General features: G+C 31.7%; 1 protein-coding gene across 8 annotated transcripts in view; it reads right to left on the reverse strand.

The window, feature by feature from the left end:
• Positions 1-11,169, reverse strand: part of LOC132756232 (phosphatidylinositol 4-phosphate 5-kinase type-1 alpha-like) — a 48,604-nt gene extending 37,435 nt beyond the window's left edge. For 6 of the 8 annotated variants that reach the window (XM_060747241.1, XM_060747244.1, XM_060747243.1 and 3 more), the window contains exons 1-8: positions 10,941-11,169; positions 10,053-10,084; positions 7,463-7,594; positions 6,779-6,909; positions 4,550-4,667; positions 3,776-3,928; positions 2,417-2,476; positions 535-774 (exon numbers count right to left, since the gene is read on the reverse strand). In XM_060747241.1, coding sequence (XP_060603224.1) covers positions 535-774; positions 2,417-2,476; positions 3,776-3,928; positions 4,550-4,667; positions 6,779-6,909; positions 7,463-7,594; positions 10,053-10,084; positions 10,941-10,971 — 897 coding nt within the window. In that variant the 5' untranslated portion in view covers positions 10,972-11,169. The remainder of the gene's footprint in view (positions 1-534; positions 775-2,416; positions 2,477-3,775; positions 3,929-4,549; positions 4,668-6,778; positions 6,910-7,462; positions 7,595-10,052; positions 10,085-10,940) is intronic. The other 2 variants (XM_060747246.1, XM_060747245.1) reach the window with 1 other exon arrangement.
• Between the last annotated feature and the right edge of the window lie 12,271 nt (positions 11,170-23,440).

Genomic DNA, 23,440 nt, shown 5'->3' on the forward strand with positions numbered 1-23,440 from the left:
AATGGCTTGCCTCTGACTGGGTTTGAAACCACTTGGCTAGTGATCCCTAGGTAACTGTTCTGATGACTTAACCACTTGGCCATGTCCCATACTGTTTGTTTCTTTTGATTGGCTTTAAGTCACACACACTCTCTGGTTATATGGTAAACCCACAGCTATGAGGGGACAAGTACTTTGAAGTTACTGACAATAACCACTTAACAATCAGAAAAATAAATCAGGCTTTATAGTTGTCTATGCCTTATCACTTATATAAGCTAACTTATTAGCCTCCTTACATGAAAGAATCCAGTGTCCCTGGCAGGGTTTGAGCCCACAGCTGTGAAGGTCAAGTGGTCTGTAGAATGGTAACTTGGTTATAATTTCAATACATGCTCACTTGAAAAGCAATTCTTTTCCTTTTGATATAGAGCATTGCATAATGTAAACCTTGTATTATCTGTTGAGCAAACCAAAGTAATAAAAAGTCAGAAAGTCAAAAGAGAGAACCAAAATTTCATAATCAAGTTAAAGATAACATAAACAAGTACTTACTCTACAGTCCCGCTGTATCGTTCGTATTAATGCTTCATAGGTGTCCTTCTCTAGCATCAGACCCTCTGGATGCATTTCATTAAAGTCTAGATCCTTAAGCGTAGGCGAGCTTTTTGCTCGTTCACTTTTAGATGCTTTCCTTTTATGTGTGCTACCCTTCAGGTCAAATTTCTCGTGCATTTTTACAACCGATGGTAAAATGTTATTCATTACAACAAATCGTATATTTTTACCGCCACACTGAAAAGTAAAATGAGCCGCGTCACGACAAAACCAACATAATGGGTTTGCAAACAGCATGGATCCAGACCAGCCTGCGCAGTCTGATCAGGATCCATTCTGTTCGCTTACAAACCCTATAACAAGTAGAGAAACTGATAGCGAACAGCATGGATCCTGATCAGATTGCGCAGATGCACAGGCTGGTCTGGATCCATGCCGGTCACAAACCCATTATGTTGGTTTTGTCATGACGCGGCTCAAATAATCAAAGAAAATAATACACAGTGCAATTTCTGCCCTTTATAGAGCAATAAGCTTTTTTTTCAAATCAGTTATCAAATTTTTCCCAAAAGGAAGAATTCACATATTGAATAGGAAATTTCTTTAGAGCAACACCTCTTGGCAAATGACCAATAGAATTGTCTCCCAGAGGGAGTTGCTCTGCAGATCAGGCAAGGATAAACGTTATAATAAATAGCACCAACTCCTGGATTTAACATTGCACTACCACAGTACAGGTCACCTCAGGTATTTCCTTTTACCAGAAATATTGCAGGGAATGGCACCCAAGGTGATCTTTACTGTGTTGGCATGATTTAAAATCCAACCCATTTCTTTCACTAAAAAACAACCACAAAAACAAAGCATGACTTAACCCAACATGTAACTACTCAACTCATATGCTGACAATCCGTCAAGGAGGTAGAAATAAGGTGGCCACTTTGTACATTAATTGGGACACAAGTGGACAACCAACGGTTTGTTTGTTTGTTTGGTTTTAATGGCACAATGGCAAACAACTGGCTATACCGAGCCAAACACAACCTATGGTAGAACAGTCTCCAATCTTGCTGAATAGCTTACCAAAATAAATTATTCAAATGAATCTGCAGAGATGGAACTAAGCAGGTTTCTTACATAAAGAATTCAAGAAAAGTTTTAAAAAAGCCGCTTAAATACTAATAAAGTAAAGGCAATTCACAGTATATAGAGGATATTCAAGTTTTTTCTATAAATACATGATTTATTTTCATCGAGTGGTATGAAAATAAATATTTCATGAGTGGCGGTAGCCACGAGTGAAATATGGTAATTTTCATGCCACAAGATGAAAATAAATCATGTATTTGTAGAAAAAACTTGAATTTTCTGTTTATTATATAAATTTTTCCCTTTCTGGACATTAAAATTTGCAAGACTTCCCTTTGAGTACTAGCAGAATTTAAAAGAAAGTAGTCCGGCAAGACACCAGTGAAAATACGGAAAATATGTTTCACTGCAGTGAAAAATAAATTTTTACAGTGAAAATACGGAAAATGAAAATACGCATTTTATTTCATCAATATTTCTCAATATTTCATTTAAAAGTATGTAATAAAACCACTTAAACAAGTCAAGTATTTGGAAATGATTTATGTTATTAGGTGATCTCTACTTCTTAAATTATATTTTTAATGAAAGAAAGCAATATACAGAATTAAACACTGATTATATACTTTAAGAAAGTATGGCCTTAAGAAAGGCCACTGAGAAACAGTTGTTGACAATATAACCCCTAATATATAATCATATCAGATAAAAAACATTTATAATGGGTCATATAACCCTACAAAACTCTATTAACTAATACTTTAAACTTTTTTATGTTATATAACCTTACCTGATAACAATATAACCCGTAAAACTTTGGTAAAAGTGTTCTCTGATTCTGGTTCAAATTCTGAAGGAACAAAACATACATATATTATCAGATAGAAATTGGGATATAGTAATGTTTACATAAAACCATTTAGTTAGTTTTCTTCAGCCGTATCTTTTTCTGTCTTTTTTTTCATATGATTACTTTCCAGTTTCTGTTTAACTGATGGGGGAAGGACCTCAGGTATGTGTCCAAAAGTTCATTATTTCGGGTAAAAAAGGGCACACCAGTAGAACCACTGAGGTTAAGTAAGCTAGATGGATAGCTTCCTCACATGAAAGAATACAAAGTACCTGGCAGGATTTGATTATACAGTGGTAGGCAACTGGTTTGATGTCAAAAGCCATATCTTGAAAATCATAGAATAAACAAGTTAGTTCTGGACTATTGTCTGAGAATGATTTATAATTGTACTACGCCTCTCAACCCTAGTAGTAAAGTATGTTGTCTTACAAAAACAATACTTAACATTGTTGCCCCCCCCCACTCCCTTTAAGGTCAATACATGTATATTTTCCCACAAATAAGGAAAAAAAACAAACACGCATAATTAAAACCACTTCAAATGATGAAACTTTAATTGCTACTTGACAATGAAGTCAAACACTTGCAAGATAAAGATATTATGGTTAATAAAACACAAGTAAATTTACCATATATAATACCATGTAACAACATCTGTAAATTTACCATATATAATACCCTGGTAACAATAACACCTGTAGTTTTTTTGTTGTGTTTTACAGCACATCCAACACAGTACAAGTCAAATGAAAATGTCAGAAGTTTAACTGACTGATGATGACCACTTACTAGTACCCATCCATGCAACATTTTCAGCCAGGATGGGCACCATAATAGAACCACCTCACATAAAAGAATCCAAAGTCTCGGGCAGGATTCAAACCCACAGAAGTAAGGGGCAATTTATATTTAACTTATACACTTTACCATATTATATCCATATAACAATATTAATATCTGTAAATTTTACCACATAATATCCATTTAACAATATAATAAATTTTACCATATAATATCCATAAACAATAATATCTGTTAACTTTACCATAATATCCATATAACAATAATATCTAGAAATTTAACCATATAATATCCATATTAGAAAGATAACTTAGGACTTCAAAATTTACCATATAACATCCATATAACAATAATATATGTAAAATTTACCCTCTAATAACTATATAACAATATTAATATATGTGAATTTTACCATATAATATCCATATAACAATATTAATATCTGTAAATTTTACCATAAAATATCCATATAAAGACAACATCTGTAAAATTTACCATATAATATCCTGGTAATAATTTCTGCAGAAAGCTCGCCTCCTTGTGTTGTGCTGTCTTTATTATAAACTCGTCATCCTCACTAATATAGAATATACTACCTCCAGCACCAGGATTAGATAACTCTGTCAAGGAATCATCGCATAGGGACAACTGGAAAGAACATAATACATAAAATATATAGACAGGCCACTTAAATGGAATAGTGGGTCATTTAATTTGTAATACTGGTGGTTTATGACCCTTTATTCATTGTAAAGGAATAAAAATCTAAGGTAACCATTTACTCTGACAATTGCTAGATGGAAACTAAAATAAGTTTAAATTTTCTCCCTGATTTGCATCGTAAAATAAAAAGGGACATAACTGTTAAGAATTCCCCACTAAAGTCCTACAAATGTGAAAATTATTTTCATTAACCTTCCCCCACCCACAACACTTTTGTGATAAACACTATTATCATTTGAAAAAAGCAACAAAAGCTTTCAGTTTTACACAAATTTCTAATAGAGTTCAATTTTTAAAGACCCGAGTTGTTGCACCCATGCATATATTTTTCGTTGAAGTTAAAATGTAAAGTGGATGGTTAGCTCAGAATTTCTAAATTATTTCATTTCACTTTTTCTTCCGGAAGAAAAATCAGTGTAACCGAGTACTTGAGTATCAATTTTGTTAACCAATACTTTGATGTGCGTTCGAGTATGGAAGTAATTGGTTAACAATTGCCATCTCTTAAGTAAATTAATTACAAGTCACACTACATCAATACATTACCATAAAATCATCGGGACGAATGTTGAAAAGTTCACGAAAGTAACGAAAAGCCATCGGGGCGTATGTCTTGAACCTAAAATCACTGTAATGGTGAGCTGGTGTCATGTTACTTCCTTCACTGTAAGATAAAAATGATAAAATATCTGTCAATCTTTTACCTAACATAATTCTTCTATTGTAAACACTGAAACTACAGTGAAAGCCATGCAAAAAATCAACAATGTGATTATATCTGACACACAATATGTCTTATTGGCTATGTCTAAGGTCAGAATGTTAAAAACAACCTGAATGACATAAGTGTAAGCCTAGCCCTAACACTTTAAATAACAATGCAAAAATATAGTGATAATCAGTAATTGGCAAACAAAATTTAAAGACAAAATTTTAACTGAAAATAAAGATTTTAAGTAATGTTGATCTATTAGAATTCTCATTTGACAATTGATAATTGACATGTTTAAGATTAAACAAGAGCATTATATGCCTGAACGTGATTTTTTTTTTGTAAAGATGAAGAATTTGTAAGACATTGGAATAAAATAAAGTATTACCTCCTTCAAATAACAATCCTCCTATGAAGTTTGAATATTGTGGTCCAAATGGAACTTAAATTATGCCCCAGAAACTGTTTTCAGTTTTAAGGTCATAGTGACCTTGACCTTTGACCTTGTGACCCCAAAATCAATTGGGGTCTTCTACCTAATATGGACAATCATCATATGAAATTTGAATATTGTGGGCCAAATGGAAGATAAGTTCATCTCAAGAAACTGTTTTCAATTTCAAAGTAATAGGGACCTTGACCTTTGACCCCAAAATCAAGAGGGGTATTTTGTCCAATAAAGACAATCATCCTATGAAGTTTGAAGACTGTGGGCCAAATTGAACTTAAGTTATGCTCAGGAAACTGTTTTCAGTTTTAAAGTAAGTGACCTTGACCTTTAAATTTGTGACCTCAAAATCAATAGGGGTCTTTTACCCAATATAGACAATCATCCTATGAAGATTGAACACTGTGGGCCAAATGGGACTTAAGTTATGCTCCAGAAACTGTTTTCAGTTTAAAGGTAAAAGTGACCTTGACCTTTGACCTCAAGATCAATAGGGGTCTTCTTCCCAATATGGACAATCATCCTATGAAGTTTGAACACTGTGGGCCAAATGGGACTTAAGTAATGCTCCAGAAACTGTTTTCAGTTTAAAGGTAAGTGACCTTGACCTTTGACATTGTGACCCCAAAATCAATAGGGGTCTTCTTCCCAATATGGACAATCATCCTATGAAAATTTGAACATAGTGGGGCAAATGGGACTTAAGTTATGCTCCAGAAACTGTTTTCAGTTTTAAGGTCATAGTGACCTTGACCTTCGACCTTGTGACCAAAATCAATGGGGGTTTTCTACCTAATATGGACAATCATCCTATGAAGTTTGAACACTGTGGGCCAAATGGGACTTTAGTTATGCTCCGGAAACTGTTTTCAGTTTTAAGGCCATAGTGACCTTGACCTTTGATCCTGTGACCCCTAAATCAATAGGGGTCTTCTACTTAATATGGACAATCATCCTTTGAAGTTTGAATATTGTGGGCCAAATGGAACTTAAGTTATGCTCCGGAAACCAAATTGCTAACAGACAGATGGACGGACGCCAGGGGGTATAACATAATATGCCCGAAATTCTTTCGGGCATATAAAAAGATAAAATTTACTATAAATAAAACTTCTTAGTAGACAACCTTTATAAAAGTGCCATCTGCCTAAGTGTTCCACCTCTCAACATCCCAAATAAACATTATTATACAGTTACTTTGTAGAAGATGGCCACATGCTCAACACCATAAGCATCCACCAATTTCAAAACAAAATAGCGAGAGCTGTCCATTAGACAAAGAGTTCTATTCTCAGTGCTTGACTTTAAAAATGAAGCAAGCATAACTCTGTAAAATGAGTTATGGGACCCTTGCCCATCATGTCAGAAAATCACAGAGAACAAATGTGTGAAAGTTCAACCCATTCGTTTAAGTAGTTAAAACTGTCTTAAAGATACCAACTTGCACATCAAAACCTTAACCAGAGCATGATGGGGACATAAACTTGAATTCATATTTATGGCTTATCTTTGAATAATCAAGCTGCAAAACAGGCTGTCTTTGTAGAGTTATGACAGCAACCAATGATGCCATTAAGGAAATTATAATTACATTGGAAATTATAATTACATGTACCTTGGAAAGAAGACACTTTGAACAACACCAAAATCTTGCATGAGCAGATCCCTTTCTGGTTTGGATGATAGACCTCCCACGCTTTGTCCTATACCTAACTGTATGGCCGCCATCAACTCACTTGTCGGTTTCTAAAACGTATAACATCAATTATTATTTCAACAACATGATACTTCATGGTTTTAATTTGAATTGTCATTGGCCAATTGTGATGTGTTATTATCTATATACATAACTTGTTCATTTCTAAAATATAAAGTATCAGTATGATTATATACAGCAATATTAATTATGTAAATTGAAATAATCACGATAAAATATCAACTTTAGCTATTTGACAAACAAATATTTTAAAATCACATCATCTTTATAAAGGTTTGATGTGAACATGTTTAAGAGCATAAAAGCATTTTTTGCATTTAGTGCAGTTCCTTTAAGAAATATTTATCAGTGATTTTTCCTCTGTATATAATGTTCAGACTCTTATAAAAGGCCTCTTCCCAATTAAAATTGCCTTTAAAATCATGCAGTTTTCCCCAAATTCTGTATTTACACCAGCTTTTTTACTTACCAAAGTAGCAATTATATCAACATTTTCCCCCAAAAACAAGAGACTAAGGCCTCTTCCCAGTTAAGTGAGAAAAAACCAGTGTTTACATAAAATTATAATATATATGAAAGTACCTTTTTATACGTAACAGTTCCGGTCTTCTCGTCCACCCTTCTGTGCCCAATCTTTCTTTCTCTTTCCTTCGGCACAGCACCTGTACCCGGTGTTTTACTGCCATGGTAACTTCCAGTCTCAGACTGAGCACCCTGTAAAGTGACAAGAATATATACAGTTAAAGCAGGACCTTTTTACCCTTATGGAGGAAAATATCAATTATATAGATCATATAGGGAAATTTGAGAAATTTTTAAAAGTTAAAGGATTTCAGTCCAAGAAAAACTGATTCACTTCTATGATTTATCCTGGACTGCTGCACCGAATAAACAGTACTGGCATGCGAGCAGTTCCCATACAGAAGCAGTACCCGTATTTTTCATTTAAACGCTTGATTTTTACTTGCAATCTTCAAAAATTCATTTCAAATCAAGTAGATGCATAAAAGAGACAAAATCTAAGTGTCAGTTCGGCAGTACGTATAAAAGTCTCATTTTAAATCACTTTCACCTATGCGTTGTCAAAACGTGACCTTGTTTTCTCTGGGGGATTCCGTCCTTGCGCGCATGCGCTAAAATACTTACACGTGAGGCCTGTTAAAGGGTTTTCCACTAATACCACCTGTTAACAGATAAGTAGGCAATGTGATGAAAACATGTTTAATTATCAGAATTTTGATCAATATTATTATATTAAATAATTTTATGGCTTTGATGCGTAAAATATCATGCATTCAAGCATGCCATTGTATGAGAGTGCGTTTGGGTAACGGTATCGGGTAATAGATACCAGCGTTTAGTCTACGCTCTATTTCCTGAATTACATCTATTTATCTCTAAGAAAATGGTCTGTTCAACAATTACAGGGCTCTAGCTAGACCAACATTTTAGGGAGAAGTGACTTCTCCCTCAGCTCCTATCAGGGAGAAGTTTGACGACATAAGGAGAAGTGAAAAAGTGCTTAGTACATTGAGGAGTTTTACCTATTTATTGATAGTGATATTTGAAGTATAAGTTCTAAAACCCTCTTTCATCAGACCATTATAATGTTTTCTTCCTGATGAACTCCACACACCCCCCTCCCTTAAGAAAATATGCATTGTACAACACATACTGGCAAAATTCTCAATGGAAATTAATGTAAACGATACCATAAGGAACTTTCATTAATAAACTACATTTTAAGTGTTATTGGACACATTTTAACAAAACAAATTTTCCTTTTGGTAACTATTATTTTCATCGTAAAAATCGGCATCGCGAAAATATGTGACAAATGAAAATTTGTCTGTTACCTGCAGAAACACTGACAATTCTAGTTGTTGTTGATTTTGATTATATTTAATTAAATATTCAATGATTATTTTTAGATTGTTATTCATCCGCTATTGCAACAGGCATTGTAAAACAAAATTTTCAAATTTGTAGTTTACCGCATAATTTACCGACGTTTATGTAACTTTTTAAAGACAAAGTTTATCTACTACTGTTTTTGACTTGTTCAAAATTGGTCTTATGTGGGTCAATGTTTTTTAAGTTCTTTTACAAATTTCATTTTTACTATCAAACAGGTATCAAACCATTTACTTGTGCTTCTGTGAGTATTAATTTATATGCAAGTAAATTTACACGGTCTGTGTGAGGTTGCGTGTAATTAGCCTACTGTCAAATATGGTAATAGCAATTCCGGGTGTAATCTTTTTACACTCGCTGATAAAATAGTGGCAGGTGTCGTAAAATTATGCGTAAAAAATGTCATGTTTACATCGGCGAATTTCCGATGCAATCTGCATATCATGTCACTTAAATGTGTTAATTGATGTCAATTATCGGCAGTAACTGCATGTGCGTCACCAATTCAGTTTGATTTATGCCTGGAGGCGAGGATTAACTTAATTAACATGCACTGTATGATATATATGTACATGTGGTCAGTAAAAAAATGCGGCGAAATCGTTTTCGCTTTGATGTTCAAACTCGGCGAAGTTCTGACACTTTAGGCGACTAAGTCGCCGAAATCGCCCAGTTGCTAGAGCCCTGAATTATAATTGAAAAATAGGTCCGATATAACAAAATTGTATAATTATAATGGGTTAAATTTTATGTACGGGAACTACTTCTCTTCATACAAAATAATGGATAATTTCGGTACCCCATATGAGGCCTCATAACTAAGGGTTATTCTATGTTTAGAACATGATGGAATTTCCATGATTTGTGTGACGAGCCGAATATTGATGTGTAACATTCAAATTTTGGTGAGTGAGCGTAATAAAAAATAATGTTTAAGTAACTACGATTTTTGTACGGGAACTGCTCGCATGCCAGTATAGTCAAAACACTTTTCAGAAAGTCTGGTTTGAACAATTTATGCATGAAACAAAACTATCAGAATCTTGGTGGTTACATTTCTTTAGTCTTAAAGTTGTAGATAGGATAAGGTTACAGTACTCCTCATTATATTATAGTATCTACTTTAACTCAAACAATATCTAGAATTCAAATTTTTAGGGTGCCAAGCTACTTTTGTTATTCTTCAAAGACCGTGACTAAGCAACAAACATATGTAAAACCTTTTTAAAGTTGTAAGAATATTGTTTGAGAAACCTACCTCAGAAATTTGGGTCTTGATCTGCCGTATACCTGAAAATAAATTTGAAAGAATTTCTAATTCATTGACTAAAACATTATAATTGATGATACATGTTTTATTAAAGTATAAAATATTTTTAAATGTTTAAAATCTTTATCTCATATACATCATGTCACAAGGATGGCTTGTAATAAGTTTTTATTACCCAATTACCCAAATCATTGAAAACCCTTTCCGAAAGTTTCGTTACCAAAAACGTAATGATAATTCAAGAAAACATCTTTCCACGTCTGCGAACAAGTCCATGCAGTCCAACAATGAGTGATAAAACAAACCAATATATAAATAAATTGAAAAATGGGCCGCGTTGACATGTGCTGAGTTGGAATAGGACCTATTCAAAAACCCAGTTCCACGGGTTTGGTCAATGATGTTAAAAAAAACCTTGTCTAGGATTTATCACATAGTTCGTCCTATCCAAAAATAATCCTGCCCTGGCCCTATTTTAAGTCCACCTGGATGCTATGTGCACTGACTCATTTATGGACTATTAATTTCAATATAGATAGTATTGGGCAAGGAATTTATCTTTTAAATTTGCAGACAATGGAGAAGACAACAAAATTTGCTACTTAAAAATCACTGCTTTAGATGAAATTTTTTATGATGTGGATTGAATAAGAGGAATATTTTCAGTTTCAAAAAGGATATCAAATCAAGGCTTTACTTTTAGTGGCACTTTCAAAAGGAGGAAACAATATATAAAGAACTATTTATTTGCTCAGCTTGCAAACATCAGTTTCCTTCTTAAGCATTGTCAATGTCTTAAAATGATACAAAAGGAAAACCAGAAATCAATTTTATATGCATATTCAGTGACAGTTGTCCAAGAAGGAAAAAAATCACCTGTCAATTCTAGCTCATTTTCCGTCGCCATTTCGTGCGTTAGGTCCCACGATCGGTAATAGTTTTCTGCAGGCACTCAGGTCATAATTTGATTTCTCGATCGGCTTAAAGTATTTATGAATAAGGGTTCAGAGAAACTCGTAAATTTAATTAAAATATCTAAATATTTTATGCCAAATTCTTTGGGTGTCTCGGTCGATGTGCGCATGCGTACATTCAACGGTGTGGGCGTACAATTTGCCTGTGATCAATAATCCGTGTTGGCTAGAAAGAACCAAATTTACACCCTCCAAAGGCTGAACACTGTTAAATATATATTTGTCTTAAATCATTCTTAATTCATTAATGCTTGTTGAATTCTTCTTAAGCCGGTGCTAGAGGGCGTGGACGGTAGTTTGCACTTAATAGTATCGTCCATGAACAGACTGAATCAAACCGAGCCTGAAACATTTTCAATTATGCCGTGTTGGGCTTTCTTTAGGGATTCTTATTTTATCTATTTTATGGCCACACCAGCGTTGTTTGTGCGGTGTGGAGGCTGTAGAAAGTCGCCCCGTACATTCAACCCGAGATGTTATATTTGCGATCCTTAAAGATCGTTCAGCACGACATTATTGTTGTGCTTGTGGTAATTAAGTTCTTTCAATTCGGCTATTTTCTTGTTTGGTGGTTCCAGCATTCCTCAATTGAATACCGTTGAATCACCAATAGGATTTTAGGCCTGCCTTTTAAATTTGTCTTTTGAAGTCTTAACTGTGATGTGCAGGCTTCATAATCTCCGACCCCTTTCAAAATTCCATTTTATTTGGTTATTCCGCCCATTGTTTTCTCGTTTAGGACACACGCATTTTTTTACTTGCCGCTTTTCATGAAATGGCACTTATAGTGTCACATTTAAGGTTCCATGATAACCGCCACATGAACACATCTGCGGATGTTTCAAAATTCAAAATTGTACCAGTTTATGTAAAATGTTGAATTCTGCTAAAGCCGGTGCTAGGGAGCGTGGACGGTAGTTTGCACTTAACAGTATCGTCCATGAATAGGCTCAATGAAACCGAGCCTGCAACATTTTCAATTATGTCGTGTTCGGCTTTCTTTAGGGATTCTTATTTCCTCTATTTTAAGTCACGATTATCCAATAAAATTCTTGCTCCAAACGCGCATTATTAACAGTTAACCTGCTCATGTATTCTAATTCAGTGTCATATCTGTTTCAAAGAACGGTTAAGTTTTTGTGTCGGCCTTTGTCTAAATATTGTAGTAATCTGAAGAAAAAGAAAAAAAAATCCGCCCTATATTTTTATTTATTCTGAGAATATTTTAGGCATGTCTTAACTTGTAAATATTTTTCAAGGAATTTACTAATAAATGACGTATCAAGACAAACAGAGGACAATAACGAACAAAATAAAATATTTCCTGGGAATATGCTTACCAGTTTCTTGATAACATGAATTTTAGAAATAATTATGTTGATGCCATGTACCATCAATACTTATTATAATACTGCAAGTTTGTAACGTCGCTTTTCATTGGATAATCGTGACGTTTTATATTATATGTTATTTTGGTTTTGGAGTGATATATGTGGATATATTAGAATCTACCTGTTAAGAATTTATATCACCCGAGCCGTTAGGCGAGGGTGATATTTTATCTTTGCAGGTAATATATCCACATATATCACTCCAAAACCAAAATAATAATTTTATTACCCTTCCCCTGCCGAGTTTAGACGATTTTTTAAAAAAATCATTACTGTTTCAAATAAAACGTCGAAATAAGATTCCCTTTAGGGTACCTCTTCGGCACAACATGACGTCACATAAAACCATGACGTATTTTTCCCGTACCTAACGAATGTAAACAAGAGAAAAGGAGTAGTCTATTGAACGCACTTTTTTGTAATTAATATCAAGTTTTCACAAGGTCATATTTGTTTTCGATACTGATGGTAATATGTATCATTACTCTACTTTGGTAAATATTTATCATTTGACATTTAAAAAGTGCTTTTAAATCGGAATTTACACCGCGTAAAATCGATCCGTACGCGCATCACCTTAGCGCATGTTGTTTACAACGTTGGGTACCCAACGGGGAAATTTAGTGTGTATATTACCCGTCTGGCTCGGTTATATCAATTTCTTTCGGGTGATCAATATCCAATCAAAAAGGCGGAAAAAATCTGGAAGGGTAATAAAGTTTTATATACACGGCTGTTGTCGATTCATGAAGAAATCTTACTTTTTTCTCTAAAAAATGATGTTTGCTGTATTATAAATTCGTTATAAAGATTGTTGACAGGTTATATGGCCGTATTTACAAACAGCCGTTTATATAGGATCATATAACCTGTCAACAATCTTTATAACTAATAATGTAACACATGGATGCTTGTGAGATTGAACGAAATTAAGATGTTTATTTTGGAAGTAAATATCAGGAGTGTCGCGATTATTTTTGGAAAGTCAAAAATACATGACTTCAGTTTTAGCAGCGTTAAATTGTATTAACCACTGACTTTCCAAGGTAGATATAAATTCAAGGTCAGCATTTATAGTACTTACTATATAAGTCTTATCTTGCGAACTGGAGCCTGCAACATTTTACAATTTTGCCGTGTTGGGCTTTCTTTAGGGATTCTGTTTTCTCTATTTTATTGCTAATGAGTTGATTTTTATATTAGATTGCGAGCAATACATTTACATGAATAAGCTATTTTGCACATAAATATTTTTTTAGCATTTCAAAAGTTTGTATGGAAGTTAAGTTACTTTATTTACACTTTGTTCCTTTTATGACAAACATTTTTAAACTCAGTGCTTCTTTCTTCAGATGATAAACAAATATGTACAGTCTATGTAGTTGTAAACACAGACGCTCTGCACATTTACCTTGCCAAACATTGCATTTTGCATTTGGTATATACATGTATAAAATCAGGGTCTTTCTATTTGAAAGACCCTGATAAAATATAGTATATATTTTATATAGAAAACGGGTGCTGATGATCAAGGGGAGATTTTTATGATAATTTGACCATTACTGGCAAGGCAAATGTGCCGAACGCCTGTGGTTGAAAATCGAAGACTCTGTTTTATTGAGTCTGTTTATGAGAATTAATTTAAGCGGCCACATCGCTCACGCCATGTAGCACCGGCTTTAGCAATGTTCAACCTTTCAACACTAAAGACGTTGTAATTATTATTCTGGAAAGACCAGCGTGATGAAGACTTTTGCAATCAATGTTTTTAAGGTATCTGTTCTAAACGTTAAATACACGTGTATCATTTTTTAAATAAATCGTTTAATATAAATTATCAAAATCAAAATAATTAAGGTGGAGACGATAAAATACATTATCAATTAATATGGTAAAGCGGACGATTCATTTTCAGGTCTTCTAAATTTAGAAATGAACCTCACTTTCGCGTTATAAATAGGTCTCGATACGCTGTTTTGAAGAAGGCTTTGAAGTGATGGAATTTTTTTCAAGATAAAATTACTAAAACACTTAGTTTGAAACAACACAGAATTATTTTTTTCCGACAGAAAATTAAAGCTGAAGGCCGTTTTGTAAGTATACCTATCACGGTATAGGAAGATACATATTGAGGGCAACGACAAAACATATCATTTAGTTGGGGGAAAAAAAAGAAAAAAAATACAAAAGAAAAAACCGTTGTGTCGTTAATGAAATTTATGGACAAGTTAGACGCAACATTTCTCACAGCTCAAGTTTAATTCAATCCTCTGCACTAAAAATAAGGGGGGTCGGGGATATATCTGTCTTATTAGTAAAAAGGTACACATTTTAGAAAATAGCGATTGCTTTGAAGGTTTGTGATTGAATATATTTTCAATATAACGTTGATAGCGTTAAGTCATCAAAGTCCAATGGAAGGCAGAACATTTTGGGGAAAAAAACCTAGCATATACTGTTCTTCTTGAAAAAGAGAAGTTTCCCTATTTAAAGATCCTGTATGTTTTATGATTGATATTGTTACTGTATGTATCACACACTTGCAAAAAAAATATTATATATGTATATAATTATGCAAATAAAACAATTTTCAAACACTCAAGAATATGTAAAATGTGTACTGCAAATATTTGTGCACATTAAATTTAATCAATAAGTTACATGCATTGATTTCTTATTGGAAAATTTGACTTGGAATTTATAGAAAATAAATTTCTAATTACCTCCCTATATTTACGCAAAATGTTAAATTGGGTAATATCTTTATAAATAATGCTTATTTGAACTTACAAGATTGACAAATCTTAATTTGAGCATCATATTTATGAAATAAAACCATGAAAAAAATGTGTTACAGGATCTTTAACATTTAAAATAAATACATTGCGTTATGGGTAGAAAGTAATAAATCAAATCGTAACTCAATCTCTCAGTCTAAATGTATTACTAAAGACAGGTTTTTTTATGTTGCGTGTTATAAACCCTTTCTCACACATGTTTTATGATGCATTTTTTGCTGGTTTTCCTTATTTCTTTTTTTTTTTGATCTTGCATATTAAAACTTCCTCGTCCCAATGTAATCCGAACCCCGTATTATGTGCCTAACAGTTCATGTATATATGTACGTATTTCATAATTCAAATTTAAGAAAAGCATTAAGATAAGAAATTAAATTACCTACCGACTCTTTCGTTAAAAGAGATCTAGTAAATCACTTACGTACAAATTAACATTATATAACAATAACCGTATATATATATCCCATTAAGCAGGATTGTCGAAAACTGCAGGGATTGCGCAAAAATTGCGCCAAAATGTGTGCATCTTTATAGGGAGAAAATGATAACTACGGACCAAAGTGTATCGCTGCCTTTTGCGATAATCAATACAAGTAGAAAATTGAAAGAAATAAATCAGCGCATGCGACTGATAGGACATAATATATTTGTACCCTCGTGACAAATCTTCGCATTAAAGTTTTTACTTTTTGAGTCAGTTGCGAACAAATGACTAGGCTATAGTTTTTGTTTTTTGGTTTTGCCGATCGATATTGATAAGTACAATTAAACATTTTTATGATAAGCTTATCCGAGACTACTCAAACTATTATTATAAATTATACTGTTAACTCTAGTTATTTAACGAGGTACAGCTGATATTCTGGGTGAAATTCAAAGAGAACGCTGGTTCTTTCATTAATTAATAGCTCTTGAATCACATTTGGCTTTCATTTCGTAAATTATATGACACCAGGAGTTAGGCAGATGGTTCAGGTGTTCTGAAAAAAAGAACAATTTATTAAGTAGTGTATGCTTTCTTGTACTATTTAACACCGACGAAACTAAAAGTTACTTTCAGTTCGGTGGCTAGGTAGTCATTTTCACGAAATTGATTATGAAAAGCAAATATTTTCTTTATAACTTTAGTAAACAATGTTCGGCAAAGGCTCGCATGATATGAGTTTATTCAGCTCGTTCAATAAATTTGATATTAAAACAACACTTATTCAATATCATCTATGTAATTAATTGTTAAATATAATAATAATAATAATAATAATAATAATAATAATAATAATAATAATAATAATAATAATAATTATAATAATAAGTATTATTATTATTATTATCATTATTATTATTATTCTATTTGTTTGCTAGAGTTGACCTTTATAGCTATCTTTATGTAATGAAACTTAACTTCATTATAACAGAAGTACAGTAAAAACCCTCAATTAAGACCACCATCGGGACTGGACCAAAGTGGTCTTAATTGCGGGGTGGTCTTAATTGTGAGTATTCTTATTGCTTACACACTTTACGACCATGTTCTATTTTAGTCAATTTGTGTGAATAAACAATTTGTATCTTAACCTGCAAATATTAAAGTATGATATAATGTTACATCTGATGGGAAGAAAACATTTCTGAAGCAATTAATATCAAATTCCATTTGATCTGATTTCAATATTAATTATTATATGATGTACACAATACACCCATCAAATAAGAAATAAATTCATAGCAAAATCAATGTGCTTACAGCAACATTAAACCACTCTAAAATCTACATTCTCACCTTATGTCATACAATATCCCAATAACAAATGGTGTTTTTGACACCTTGTGAAATGAAGTGTCATGCCTTTAGAGCATTTAAGCAGAAAATAACAACATAACAACAAATTAAAGATCTAGGTAGGTGTTGACTTTAAATCTGTGGTCTCAATAGTGGGGTCAAATAAAGAACAAAATAGAGAATTGGGACTGAATCTGGTGGTCTTAAAAGTGGATAAGCGAGGTGGTCTTAATTCTGGATCATGTAACCATTGACATAAAGAACAGAAAATTCCGTTCTTATAAAAAATGGTCTTAATAGCGGGGTGGTCTTAATTCCGGGGTGGTCTTAAGGAGGGATTCTACTGTACAGTTTAAATTAGACAGAACAGTCAGCCCTTTCTAACTACATTTTTCTTTCGTCCATTGCCAACATATGATTTTATCGAATTACATGAAGTGAGAAAAGACCACCTACCTTAAAGCTACAATAAATAAATTTCATAAAAACAGAAATAGCGACATTTCATAAACAAATTGGGTTTCATAACGACCCCAGATCTTACTTTGGTGTCCAGACAACCAAAATGAGTTTTATAAGCATAAAAAGGGTGCAACCTCATTGTGGCGAAATTGAAAGTACAATTTCAGTTTGCATGAGAAACTCCGCCTTCGGATCATCTGTACATCAATATCAAATCAACAAACATGACTATAAGTAGCAGTCCTAATTTAACGGTAATTTTCCGCATTGTAACGGATGTTTTCATACAAATTTAATCTTTTTTATGAGATGATTTCTTTTTTCTGGACCCCAGGCCTAGTGCACCGTGAAGCTAAAACGGTTAAAGTGTGTTTGCACAAGAAAATCTCATATTTGTTGTGTTCCGGATAGCAGCTATAACACGGTGACGTAGCGCATACACGAGCTGATTATAGTCTTCATTTACATGTTAAAATTCGTATACGAACTTTAGTGTTACCGTGGGGTTTTCCGTTTAAAATCCTAATTTATGAATAGTATTTGATGAAATTTACAACATTATTGTTAAAAAGGTTAATGAAACTGTAGAATGCTTGGTTTTTAAGCAGACGGCAAAATAATTTTACATATTTATTTAATGTAGCTTTAACCTTAGATAATGATATGATTATAAAATATTAACTGCAATTTAATTTTATTTAATGAAAAACTTGTGAGATTTTTTACTAAATAATCGTCCATGTATACCTTTGAATGTCTTTGTACCATTAAGGTAAACGTATACCAGTATGATTACGTAAACTAGCATTGAGAACATTGAAATTGTGTATTAGTTAGCATTCTTTGTAATTTGTCATATCATGGCCACGGATTTTAAAATGTCATTATGCATATAAAAATAACTAAAATATCGATAGAATATAATTATGTTTTAACAGATCTACTTTTTTGAGAAAGAAGGTTTCATTTTTGGCCTATAATTGTAACATTGCAATGTCAAATTCTAATAAGTAAGCAAATATTATTTTATTTTTATTAAATAATATAAGTATGTTTCCTATATAAGTGCAATTTGTTTGTTATGTTCATTTGTAAAGCATTGATTCTTCATTTTTGTTTGATAATCGTAATTCTGTACATATATAATGTACATATATATATCTACAACATATGTTTACACAATGTTAGCTTGAAAAAGATGGTAGGAGCTCACTTTGTCCTTTTTTTGTTGTCTATTGTGTTTAGCTTGTAGTTAATTTCAAAGCAATTTAACTGATTCTTAAATTCTTAAAGGTAGAATTAACGCTAATATCAAAATAAAAAATAACGATATAAAAGTTATTAGGACAGAATGTATAGGTAAAATTTGTAACTTGCATGTATAAAGTTAGGATTACTTTAATAATACAAATGTAATATAAGTTTACATGACTTATATCCTAGGATACCGTAGAATATCTTAGAATATCTTAGAATGTATTAGAATGTATTAGAATATCTTAGAATAAATTAGAATATATCTAAGGGTATCTTAGAATATATAAGAATATCTCAGGATATCTTAGAATATTTTAGAGTATTTTAGAAAATATTAGAATGTCTCAAAATGTATTAGAATGTATTGAATTATTAGAATATATTAGAATATCATAGAATGTCTTAGAATATATTAAATTATCTTAGATTACTTAGTATACTTTAGAATATATTAGAATATTTTAGAGTATATTAGACTATCTTGAAATATATTAAAATATCTTGGAATATATAAGATTATCTTAGAATTTACTAAAACATAGACTGTGTTACATTAGAAAGACCGAACCAATTCAATACAACTTGACGAGACTATTACAAATTATAGATTTCGATAATCACAAATAGAAAAATTCATGTTTTTCATTTTGTTTAAACTTTAATTGAAATTGAATATTATCTGCTTATAAATCATAATTATTATCATACAAATTCAGTTTTCAGCCAATAAGTTTAAAACCTTATAGTTTATTATCAATGATAAAGCATTTCAGTTATTTTTTTAGATCCTCTTACCGATATTGTGTTATTATTGTCTTTAAAACATGATCGACTGGTTTAGCGATGTATCTTTTGTTTCATAATTATATATCTTTGTGTTTATATTTTGCCCCTTTGACTTGTATTGTACCACAGCTATATAGATAATAGATACAGGTAATTGTAATTGTCTTCTATCTTATCAACTGTCTGACACATGCTATGACCTAGTTAAATTGGAAGAAGGTATCGTACGTCAGAATAACTGAATTATATTGCGAGCTCGAATAAATTTAATTTCTTAAGTATATAGTTGTCAGAATAAGTGACCAAAATGTCAGCCCTTTCCTTGAAATGACGCATCATTGCGAAGTATGAAACGTACACTTCAATTCTTGTATTGAATAGTTTTCTCGTGTTTTTTTCTGTTTCGGCCTTTCTGCCTTTAACAAAATTTAACAATTCTGGCTTGAATCAACCAAAAATTGTATTATTTTTATAAAGGCCGTAAGGCCGAACTTGAATATAAAAAACACACATACACGAGTGACAATATTTTTTTTTTAAACATTTCATAATACCCACGGAGTGATCAGTGAAAAACGATTTATTGTAGCTAGTTTATACCCACACTTCCTCGTTAAATGACAATATGAAGCGTATTAAAGCGTAACTTAATCAAATAGAATTCAATGCCAACTGCATATAACTCGTTAATCATAAAATGGACAGTGGTGTGTAACATTGTACGGGTACTGAAGGAATGGAAAGGCAATTAACTTCTTAAAAGAATATCAAGATATTTAAATATGGATACGGCAAAGGCACATTTGATTCTGATGCCTTTTCTTTTACTCGTGTTAGTTGTCACAAAAAGCAGTAAGTTAAAACATCTATTGTTTTAATAATTATTGAGACTATCTTTACAATAATCTTTACTATAATCCAATTTTGTTAATTAATTTCTTATTTGTTGTATTTATAATCTCAAAAATTGTTCATTCATTCATTTATTTTATTTATTGATCTTTTCTAGATACATAGGCTTAATACACTACATTTATAAAAAAATATAATATGACCAAAATAGTTTACTAATTGGTTATTTTGTAATAAATTCACAATAAAAAATTAACAAAGCTCATAGAGATTTATTTCTTTCTTATTTTTTTCTTTATCTATTTATTTTTTAACCGAAATAGAAAATTGAAATGCAAGGAAAAATTAAACTTCTATTGAATAGCTTTGACCTAGATAGACCTAAATTATTTATCTCTTATCGCTTCTTTAAAACAAGTACTATATTAAAGATCATAATTATGTAATTAAATTTTTTATGGTTTTATATCATTAAAATAATGCTCAAATGAAGATTTATAAATATTGTGAGTTCCAGAAAGCATTATTTGTAAAGATATTACCGAATTTAAATTTCATATTAATAAAGGGAGGTCATTAGAAGTTTATTTTCTATAAAGTTTATGTCAATTTTTTCAATAAGAAATGAATGCATATATTTTAATGATTACATATAATGTGGACAAATATTTGCAGTACATATTTTGCATATTCTTCGGTGTTTAAAATTGTTTTAGAAGCATAATTATATACATATATTAAATTTCACTTAAGTGTGATAACAACCTTAATTACAACATACTGGATCTTTAAGTGGAAAGGGTATAATTCATCAGGTTTCCCTCTGAATTTTACCCTTCCAATTTGATCCTACAATATTTACACACTATTAGTCTTGGAATATATGTAAATATTATACTTGGTTTTGACCAAAAAGGTGATTGTTTAAGAGGTAAACCGGAAGATTAGGCCTTGAAGTGAGCATTTAGGAAATTTGCTATGTCCTCAAATTATTGGAATGATTGAAATGACTGAACCCTAAAGTTTGTTCCGTATTGTGGTCGTGTTGTGAATAATTATTTTTTCTTCATGAGTAATAATAAAAATTTCTCAATTTTTACTACAACCATTGTCTGAGTAATTTGGGAGATATCAACATCACGCAACTTGGGGGCTTTCCAAAAGATTTTTAACATCTCCTTTACTCCATCTTACTACTAAGTTTACATTTTAGCCCAAAGTTTTGGGGAATTGCAATCATTACACACATTATCAGGGGATAATTTGGAAATCTGTCATCGTGGGAGGTCTGCAATATAAGAATTACAAAATACAACACGTGCTATAATTTGATAAATCTTGTATGAAGTTTTACGCATTCAAGAAATAGTTGCTTTCACACTTTTTGTTGATTAGTAAATCTTTTTGTTTTATTGGTGTTGTACTTCTAGATCCTGCCGTCTGTTAAGCTTTAGCCGAGCAACACGCATGACATTCTTTTTTACGTTTGAATAAATAATATTCATTGGGCTTTGCAGAATTAATTAAAATTCTTTGTAAATCGTCAAAGACCTTAAAATATCACATAGAAAAAGATTAATAAGAAAAATATAGAAAATAGCTTTAAACGTTTCTATAATTTGTTATAAAAGTGCATGGGTTTTTATTTAAAAAATGTAATATTACTAAATCTAATTAGAATTTTTTAAAACTGATATTCAATATACATTGTATGTTACTTTAGCATGTATGTCAAATACCGTTTAGGTCTGGAGCTTGTCACAGATATCTATTATGTGATATTTGTTATACTACCATCGCCATGCCCTGAACCAATAACACATGCAATTTTTATATGCGTAAAACTACCGTCGCCATACCAAGATCCACTAGCACATACACTACTTTGTAGTACAGTAGTACTGCCGACGCCATAAATTAAGACAAAACATAAAATTCAAAATCCATTTTAAACTTTATATCAGAACTTAAAACAGTTTAAAGAAACACCGTGGGTTAAAACAATATATTCTATTTTTAATCATGTACGTTCATAGTCATTACGTACAAAATTAGTGTATTTTAAATACTATTATAGCATTTCAAAAGTTCGTGTATTTAATTGTTCAGACCTCTTTAATGGTCGTATAGTTATTGTTTTAAAAATGATCGACATAACTTCCTCATATAGAGAGGCATGTTAGAATTATGTATGCATCCTTTGTTTTTAATATATATTTCTTTGTTTATTTTTTGCCCTTTTGATTTGTATTGTACCACGACTATAATAGAGACAGGTAATTGTTGCTGTCATTTATCTTATCTGCAGTCTGTACAATTGTTAACGTTATGACTTAATTAAATCGGAAGAGTGTGTAGAGCATGCATACTATTAAGCGAAATATATAGCGCAATGATGAAAAAATAAAATTAAAAACAAAATTTACTAAATAAATAAATAAATGAATAAATAAATTACATAAATAAATAAATAAATAAATAAATGAATAAATAAATTAATAAATAAAACGAAGAAAAACATTTCTTAAGTTGTTGTCAGTGAAAGGAGAAATAACCCCATTTTCCCAAACAGCATAATTATCACATTATTACGAAGCAAAATATTTTATCTCAAAATTTGATATTTTAATATTCTTATATATCAGAAAGCCTAATTTGTATTTCAACTTCCTTGTCAGTAACAATAATACGGAGCATACTAAAGCGTAGTACAACCGAATACAAAGGCAAATGAAGTCAAAGCATTAAACCAAACAAAAAAAGTGCCATTAATGTTTTGTATTTTACGGCATTAAAGTAATTGATAGGTGTTTTGTTTCAATAAGAATGATTTGAAAGTTTAATTCAGCTATTTGAACATGGCAAAGGGGCATTGTTTTTCTGGTTCAGAAATCTGATATACTGATATAAAATATCTGTTTTTTTACTATATTTATGTCGAACAGTTTAAAGGTAAAACCCTGTCCTATTTAAAAGAAACAGAGTTTATAAAGGTTACACAATCAGGTTATGTAAAGTAAATTTACTCATCAGCACTATTGTGTTTAGCTAAGTTATAGTAATGTATCAAGTTGTA

The sequence above is a fragment of the Ruditapes philippinarum genome, unplaced genomic scaffold (assembly GCF_026571515.1).
Source record: "Ruditapes philippinarum isolate M1 unplaced genomic scaffold, ASM2657151v2 ctg3134_1_1_1_1, whole genome shotgun sequence".
Taxonomy (NCBI): Eukaryota; Metazoa; Mollusca; class Bivalvia; order Venerida; family Veneridae; genus Ruditapes; species Ruditapes philippinarum.